General features: G+C 33.1%; 1 protein-coding gene across 1 annotated transcript; it reads left to right on the top strand.

Annotated features, from left to right (window-relative positions):
* Positions 1 to 336: 336 nt before the first annotated feature.
* On the top strand, positions 337 to 4,826 carry LOC150106068 (uncharacterized). The gene is made up of 4 exons (XM_090393823.1): positions 337 to 700; positions 1,259 to 1,402; positions 1,519 to 1,671; positions 4,584 to 4,826. Exons 1-4 carry the CDS (start codon positions 608 to 610, stop codon positions 4,599 to 4,601), a joined length of 408 nt encoding a protein of 135 aa, XP_090249949.1. The 5' UTR covers positions 337 to 607; the 3' UTR covers positions 4,602 to 4,826.
* The last annotated feature ends 5,055 nt before the right edge of the window (positions 4,827 to 9,881 follow it).

Genomic DNA, 9,881 nt, shown 5'->3' with positions numbered 1-9,881 from the left:
TTCTTATTGACAATATATTTTTATTAACGAAAATGTTTTGGTTAAAAAAAATAATTCGAACTCCTAGAATTTTCTAACACCATTTTTTTTTTATTAATAATAAAATTTTTGTACTAGCTCCCCCATTTCGAAATTTCTGCGCGCAGTATTAATTAAAAAAAAAAAAACAGTCAGGAAATGGAAATCTTGATTTTATAATTTCCTGGAGCTGGGTAATTTCCCGAAAGTATGGTGGCAACACATGCGCACATCACTCAACTCATTGCGCAACCGTTTCTCACTGTGACAGAGGTTTGCTGATGCTTTTGGTTTCAGATTCTATTATACACACGCGCGTGTCACAAACGAAGTGGCGCTGTCCGTGTGATATCTCTATGGTGTTAGTCAGGCAAGTCAGAGACGTTTTTGCCATTTTAAATCGGGTGCGTTCCTTAATTTGATATTAAGTTGTGACTGCAGAGTTTGTTCTTAAAAGTAACCAAAGTATTTCAGAAGATAAACTGCAGAGAATTTCTGATAGTTTTGTTTCGTAGGATAAGTGGCGAAACTTTTTTTTCCGAGTAAAGAAAAAAAAAAGAAAAAAGTTTGTGAATTTTGCATCTTAAAAATGAGTATCGAAACCTGCAACGAAAGGACTATCAAGGTTCGTCCGAACAAGTTTGGGAAGTGTCCTTATTTTGATGAGGAATCAGATATTATCGTAAGTATGAAAGTAAAGACCAGTTAAAATTGCATACTATTTAAATTTCCATTTATCAAGTATTTTAGGCATGTGAATACTTTTCTGCTACTCTCGAATACTTAAATTACAATGAGAATTCAATCGATATCTTAGGAATCACTTTGTGAAGGAATCTCTGTTTATCTCTAATCAATAATATTTAATATTAACCACCGCGAACAACACTAAAAAATATTGCGCTGTAGGTTTTTCGATTTGCTGAAGAAACTGGTTTTGAACCAGTCAATACGAATATTATACAGTATTACTAGCTGCGATTATACGTACAAGAGGGCAGCACTTGCTTTCCATATTCCTTACTTTTGCAATGAGTAAGATGTATGTCTCCAGACTAACCAATATCTGAAAGTTGTCGAAGACTATCCAAATATAAATCACTTGTGAATTAGAGCAGTACTAACATTAACATGCCTTACTTACTTATAGTATCATGAAATACTTGATTTGAAGCTTCGTTTTAGTATTTTCTATTAATTTCCTTACTAAATACATGAATTTATTTTAATTTATTCGTAGCAACACAGAAAGAATTGTAATTATGCCTTTGTCAGCTGTCTTCATTGCCATTCTTGGATGAATCGTAAAATACTAGATGGACACACCTGCAACAAGGTAATATGTGCCTACTGCAGACAGAAATTTTCCAGGGAAGAGTTTGAAGTAAGTTATTAATATTTTTTCTAATAACTCATGAGATTAAAGAATTGCGATATCTACGATGAAAATAGTTGATGCTCAGATATCAAAGTCTACAGATTCATTTTTATATTCAACAGAAACACAAGTGCCAATGTGATTATACTAGAGTCAACTGTCCATGGTGCAATGCCGAGATGAATCCCAGAACCCTGAACAAACATATGAATGATAGATGTCCCCTATTATCAGTTCCTTACAATTCAAAGAAATTCTTCAAAAACTGTTACGAAGTAAGTTTTACATTTTTATTTTCCTCTGATTAACTAAAATAAATTTTAGATTTCGATTATATTACTAGACCATTGATACGTCTGATAATAATTTATTTTGGAAGTGAGGAATTCTAAAGTTTTGCACGAGTGTTGCTTTGATATGTAGATGACAATCTCCCAAGAGGTATTCTTTTTGCTGTTTTGTTCTAATTTCAGTAATAAGTTTAACTAAACTGTAAGCACTTGTAAAACTGTTTTAATTTATTTATATAATTATTTAACAAATGGATGTGTACTGCGTCATTGTAATATTTATTTTATATCGTAGTTGCTTGAGCTAGTTCAAACAGTCTACAGACTTCAATTTCTAATTCACGCATAAAATTCTCAATTCATCTTAATCCTTTGGTCCTTAACTAAATTTTTCTCCCCCCCCTCTCAAGGCCGTAGATATGCTTTTACGTGTGCTTGAATTGTAGACTTAGGAAAAGCCTCTGGCTGAAGCCAAGTCCTTAATTTACATTGCTGTATTTCACTTGTATTGATCCCCAAATATTTATTTTTTTATCGACTGCACCATTAACGATCGTATAAAAGAATTGTTGTTCCTTCCCTTACATACAAGAGAAATATTCAGCTAAGTCAAAAATAACTCGTAATTTAACTCTATCCCAAGCAACTCTTATTAATTAATCAGTCAGTCATGGCTATTACTACAATTAGGTCACACAGCTTCGATATTTTTATGAGAAGTGCATTTTGGTTAAACAAGATCAGGCAAACTATTAACAAAAACCTGTTTATTCTTACTAAGACAAATTATATATATATCATTCCAACAACACACATCACGTGTCTGATTCTAACTAAGACAACAAGAGTACGCTGGAGACAATACATGTCACTTGTCTAATTCTCCACAAAATCAGTTAAGCATTTCGCTTAAGCTTTAAGACAAAGAAATCATAATTACACATTACTTTTCAGACACTTGGATGATAACACATTTAACTTTATCCCACGTTGTAAACAATGAAAGGCAAAACTCAAACCACATTCACTCTTAGCATTGCATAACATAAGCAAATCTGTAGATCTCTGTATTCTACTATTCACACTCAAACTAAAATGCGACTTTCCGATTGTTTCTAATACCTTCTATGCCACTAAATAACAGAACCAACATTTGTCGTGTGAACTTCACAATCTAGGATATTACATGAAACATTCTACTTATAATCTTTCTATTTCATTACACAGTCATAGATCCTAAAGGCTTACTGGCACGTTCCGCTTCTTCCCAGCTAACTTTTTCGATCGGACACTAGGACACGGCTGTGATTATTCAACACACCGGTAGATCATCGAAGAATCCCACCGTGGGATATCTGGAAAAGACCGTCTCTGCTACTAGCGAATTTACCATCTTCGACGGAACTGTTGTTCACTGGAACGCCACTCTCTCCGTCCTCGGAATGTTTTGTTCCTGTGCCAAGCCATTCCGAAGACGGGGAGAGTGGCGTTCCAGCGAGCAACGGTTCCGTCGAAGATGGGAAGTTCGAAACGAGCTGTAAAAGGAAGTTCGAAATGGGAAGTTGTAAACGAGAGCCCCTAACCACTAAATCTCTCTCTTTTATATCATTCTCCCGACCTCCGCCCTTCTTCTCTAAAGTCCCCAGAATTTACTGGAGGGTTTTTTCCAACACCCACGCCATCAGTGGCTTTTGGAGGAAAAACTCATAATCCACTGACCTTCGCCACTACTGCATACCTTAGGTCTCCTAGCCTAATCCTGTCTGAGCTTAATTTTAGTTACAAATCTAGTGGTCCTTATTCAAATATTTGAATATTTAGTTACAACATTTATCTTGATACAGTGAATTATGCATTCTTTTACTTACAAGTATTTCATATAATTTAATGCCCATGTAAAATCGGCAAAGAAAAATTATTTCTATATTTTTCCTATGCCGTATAAAAATTTCTATCTCGTATAGAAAAAATATTTCTATATTGTTTCGATACGAGATTTTGCACACTCCTTCTGATTTACTGATTCTCCTCAGAGATCAAGCAGACACTCAGATTAACTGTGGAGCTTCCAAGATTGTGTCTTAAGTGATAGATTTTTAAGAAAATACACACATTTCTTTTGAAGTACTAAAATTAATTTTATTGTGTGCATAATTCTTTCCTTTCATAAAGAAACTTTAATAACAAATTAAACATGTTAAGGATCTTTCTTAATAAGGGCTATTGCCGTCCTTCTAAACATTTCCTGACAATAATCTGAACACGCATTCTCCAGGAATTTTCTTTACTTACAGGTTTTCAATAAATGATATATTTTATGTCAGAGGAGCAGCAGTATTAAATGAGTTTTAAATTCTCTCACAAGACTTTCTTCCTCAGTCTCCTGAACTGTTAGGCCATCATGGCTATACAGTAAGCTAATAGTCTTCCCAGTTCAGAAGAATGTAATTCATCGAAATTTCATGAGTTTTATATCTCTTCAGCAAAATTGGATTTTATGCGATAAACAGATGATATAAACACCACTCAATTTTATTAGTGTAGGCCGGTGTTTCTTAAACTCGTAGTGGTTTTCCCACTGACATAAGTTTTATTACATGTAGTTTCTGGAAACAAGCTTGTGTGAATGAGGAAAAATTATGTGACGAAACTGTTTGTGTGTGAGAACTGTCTTTATTATTTGGAGAATAGATTATTTTCGTTTATTGCTGCACAGTGCGGACATGAATACAGTACTGTAATATCTAATAAATTTATTTATCAATATGAGTAAATGGAAGAAGTTGAATTTTTCGAAAACATGCATAACTTTATGTGGTTGTAACAATACATAAACCGTTAATTAGAATAACAATTATTGTTATCTTTATTTTTATTTATTTATCTATTCTTTGCAGAGCGATGAAGACAGGTGATGATGGTCGTGATGATGATTATGTTTCTGCTGATGAATCTGATAGTTAATACATTGAAAATGGATAAAGAGGATGCAAATTATGACATTGTCTACCTTAGCCTGAGAAGGTTATTCCTACCGATTTCGTTATGAATAATAATGAAGACTTTTGTAAATACCGTTTTGTAGATTGTAGATTTGGTGAGAACTAATGCCATATATGAATAAAAAGAATTAAACAATTTGTGGTGTGTCCATATTTCTTTTCATATTTCTAAAAACAAAACCAATGCAAACACTCAGTCCATATCATAAAGACATACACAGATGAACTGATCACGTGATCGGCGTTAATTATTGTTTTGAAACGCATGGGAATAAGTACTAAACTGAACCTGGAAATAATTTAGTTCACCAATATCAATTGTCATTAGTCTATAATTATTATTTAGTTCATCATGAATGGTGAAAGAATAAGAATCACTCAAGCTTTGAAGCCTGAAACACTCACCCATGCAATTCTTGAAGCACATAGTTATATTTAATTGTATATATTCATACACTAACCAATTCCTTTGGATTTTATTTTTAAACATGGAAATATTTTATTTTATTTTTAAACATGAAAATATTTTAGGAACTATGCATAACTACCACCATGAAGCTAAAGTAATTAATTACGCCGTTTGTAATTAAAAATGCAAAGGTTTTGGTATATTTCAATGAATTTTGCATATATTCTAATTCACACCGCATAAGTATCTAATATTTAATATAAACATGTGTCTGTTAGAAATTGTTTTGGAATAAACTTATAGTATAATTACAGAGAAATGTTTTAATCTAATAAAACCAAAATTAATGTTTGCTGTAGGAATCCAGGCCTGATCAAAATAGCAGCATACAATGTAAATATTGCCCATTTTTGTGACAAACTGCGTCTGCTCTTCATATCTTTATATGAGTGTCTATACAAGCTCAATCCAGACGACAGCATTACATTACATTATAAAGTAATTGTTGTACACAGTTTTATTAGTGTTAAATGGTTAAATTATTTCTTCTGTTAGCCACATTTACTGATCTCTAACAAATTAACAATGGCCGAAAATATTCAAGATTAGGAAAGATGACCTCTCCAATTAAGGGATCATCTTATCCTAGGGACGGGTGCGACTTAGAAGTAATTAAGATAGCTCAGCAACAGGCTAGTAGGCCTAACACCTAGAAGGGAAAAGAACTTCTCCAATTACACATTCAAGTAAATTGCATTATTGAAAAGCAAAACTTATTTATACAACTGCATCCGCAAAGCACATCCTTTAACCATTTAAAAATGGAGAACACATGCGAAACTTTGTAGGGCATAGTCGCATTCATTTCCGGGGAAGCTAGTAATGGCTAATAGGAATTCCAGAAATGAAGTATATAAAATGTACGAACTTTTCATTTAGTACTGTCAGATGTCAGATATGAGACCAACATATTCGCATAGAAGGCTTCGACAATGGAGAGTTGTCTAGGGACCTGTGGCAGAACCAATTTACATTACACAGTCACACTATAAAGCCGCTTAGCTATAATTTGCTAAACCCTAGCTGCTCTGATGGGCTAACATATTGCATGAATATCCAGTATGCTTTGATATCGTGTTTCTATTATATTATAAAAATTAAAATAAAAATAAACAGCCAAAACTACTGAGAAAAAAAAACAGTTTTTTTACTGGCTCAAATAAAATCCCTCTTGTGAGTTAGACTGCGATATATTGAGAGAAACTCGAAAACAATAAATCTAATATAGAGTTCAATATATTATGTTAGGTCTTCAAAGCGCTAGTATTGAATTTAAAATTGTTTAATAATTATCGCGCAATCTAACTTTGCCAAGTTCGGGAATGGAGGGAATTCGTTACTACGTAGATCTTTATCGATGAATCTAAATATTGTTTTCTATGAAATTAATTTGATTTCTACAGATGGAACCCATAATTTTTTGAATCATAAATAAATATAAAAGTTATCGCTTCTATAACGAAAATGAAGTTTATTCTTCTGAAAGCAAAATCTATTGACGCTTCGTGATGGAAGGTTTTTTTTTTTTTTTTTTTTTTTTCAGTACGAAGGATCCTATGGAGCAGGCATGTCAAACACGCGGCCCTCGGACCTCATGAGGCTCGCCGACAAGTAACATGCGTCCCGCCTAATTTTTTAAACAACATGGTTATTTAACTTTTGGCAACACCAAATTAAATAAACATATTTAAAAAATTAACATTTCCACTTAAGATTATTTTATACGCCAACTACTCTGCAATTTCTAACTATTTGACATTTCAAAAAATCTTATGACACCACTGCATAAATATCGCATTTTTTATGAATTTAACGAGTAAGTCTACGTACGCGGCTATTTCCGCTGGTCACAGCAATCGGAGGTTAGCCGTTAGTAATTTTCAAGTCGTAAGAAAGTGTTGTGTTTTCTTTATATAATTAATAAAGAATTTATAAGAGTAATGTCGACACCTTCAATAAGTGTGAGTAAAAAAGGATTTATTGAAGAAGAACATCGTAGGTTTCAAGAAAAATGGCAATTATAGTGCGCCCACACTTTGTAGAGCTTCGTTTGGATTTCTGCCAAGAATAGTCGATTCATGCTGAAAGGAAGAAAGAAATCAAGGATGTATGAATTTATCGTCAACATGCGAAATCACGTGTTTTCTTGTCAACCAACTCATCCCAGAAGACGGATTGAGTATCCTGCTATCGGAATGGATTCTACTTTTTCTGACATGCGCAGAAGTGTAGAAGGGTCTTGAATCGGTGGGCGTACTATACAATATTTTTGTATTCGTGGGGCAAAAAAATATGCCTGATATGTAGAAACTCTATTGCAGTTTGCAAAGAATATCATATTAAAAGGCATTACGATACAAATCATTAAAAAACTGACAAATATGTTGCGAAACCTCGTGAAGAAGAAGAAAAATCAGAATTATAGTTGACACTTCAAAATCAACAGTGTATTTATCAACTCTATTGAAGATAATAGAGCTACGGTAAAACCAGTTATTTGTTACCACATTTAATTTCAAACAAGTCGAAACCATTCACCGAAGGGGAATTTATTCGCGAATGTTATTAACGCAGTGAAGGTGTTGTGTTCTGATCAATTAAAGAAATTTAATTGATCAGGATTGCTAGCAGGATTAATGATATAGCCAGAAACTTGAGTAATCAACTAAAATCAATAATTACAACATTTCATACCTAATCCCTTGCAATTGACGAAAATACAGATTTATGGGTAATACGAATCCACGAATAAAATACAGCTCAGCTGACTGTTTTTATTCGTGGATGTGATATGAACTTAAAAGTAAGTGAAGAAGTTGTAGAAATTATTCCTATACACGACACAACTACTGAAGTTGATATTTTTGAAGCCCTTATGGAAGTTTTGAATTAATACAATTTACCGCTAAAAAAAGCTAGTTTGTCTTGCAACTGATGGCTCCTGCTATGACTGGTGTTGCTGAAGGAGTTGTTCCAAATTAAAAAAAAAATGCAAAGAACAAGGTAATAATAATTTTCAACATTTTCATTGCATTATTCATCAGCAAACACTATTCTCCAAAGTTTTAAATAGTGGACATGTCTTAAACATATCAGTAAAATATTGTAAATTATATTCGTGCACGTGGGCTTAATCATCGCCAATTTAGTAACTTTCTAGAAGATATAGAAAGTGCATATAGCAATCTACTTTATTATACAGGAATTAGATGGCTTTCCAGTTATAAAGTTTTAAAGTGATTCGCTTCGAATTGCTGGACGAAGTTATCATTTTTTTAGAATCGAAAAATTATGAACGTGAAATATTAAAAAATGGTCAATGGATTACGAAACTGGCTTTTTCAATTGACATTACAAGTCACCTTAGTTAATTTAATCTTAAGCTACAAGTCACACATGAAGTAGTTACCATGTTATTTGACAATATTAACATTTTCAAACAGAAATTATTACTTTGGCAAAAACAAATTCAAAAAGAAAATTTATCCGATTTTGAATGTTGTCAATCATTATTACAAAAATCACCGAAATTGAAATTTTCAGAATAAGCTAATCAAATTAAATTATTAGAAAATGAATTCGAAAGGTGATTTTTACATTTTAAGAAGTATGAAAATCAGTTTCACCTATTTATTTCTCCTGTATCGATTGATATTGAAACTGTTGGTGACAATTTGCAATTGGAATTAATCGAAATTCAGTGTGATTTAATATTGAAACAAAAATATATGGATGATGGAATTCGAAAGTTCTATAATTATTTTTCACTCGATCGATATCCCAATGTGTTATGTGCAATTAGCGTATTTTATCTATTCGGTAGCACATATTTATGCGAACAACTATTTTCAAATTTAAAGAATTAAAAAACTTCGAAAATATGAAGATTTACAGACCAGCATGTGCAATCAATATTTAAAATAACTACAGGTCAACAAATTCAACCAACTGGGTTGTGAAATGTCTTCAAAAGAATGATATGTATAATCTCTTGGCTTGGATCAGGGGATGGTTGACAGACAGATATCAAAAAGTGGTATACAGTGGGTGTGAATCTGTCAGATTTAAGGTAACTAGTGGTGTACTTCAGAGTTCAGTCCTTGCGTCATTATTGTTCACTCTATACATTAATCATATCAGGAAGGATCTAACATCAGATTCGCAATTGTTTGCCGATGATGCGAAGATAGGCAGGGTAATCAGGGATGCTACTGATATTCAGCATTTACAAATGATTTGAATTGACTGGAAATCTGAGCAAACGAAAATGGATATTAGTTTAATGTTAGTAAGTGTAAAGTTACGCACTATAGCATGATTAGAGATCCAGCGGCATATTATATTAACGGGGTTATTCTACAAGAAACGGAAGAGGTAAGGGATCTTGGTGTATTGGTGGATAAGAATTTAAAGTTCAAAGGTCACGTAGCAGTTACAAATACAACTCAGTGGATAATTTGTATGTTGAAGCGAACTTGACATGTAAGGATAAGGTAATAATTTTGTCTCTTTATAAGGCTATGATAAATCCTTTGATATGACCACACCTGGATTGCTGGGGGCAGATTGGCTCTCCCAGTTTCCAAGGGGATAAAGAAGCTGTGGAAAGCGTGCAAAGATAAGCTGCAAAACTATTCGGATTATGGGATTTAGATTATGAGGAGAGATTGCAGACTCTGGTTAACAGGAGAAAGAGAGGGTGATAGGAAAGAGGTCTATAAACT

The sequence above is a fragment of the Typopeltis vanoorti genome, chromosome 6 (assembly GCF_054136105.1).
Source record: "Typopeltis vanoorti isolate ZY-2024b chromosome 6, IOZ_Tvanoo_1.0, whole genome shotgun sequence".
In the NCBI taxonomy this organism is placed as follows: domain Eukaryota; kingdom Metazoa; phylum Arthropoda; class Arachnida; order Uropygi; family Thelyphonidae; genus Typopeltis; species Typopeltis vanoorti.
Note: the sequence above shows the minus strand (reverse complement) of the source record. Positions and strands in the feature narration are given on the sequence as shown.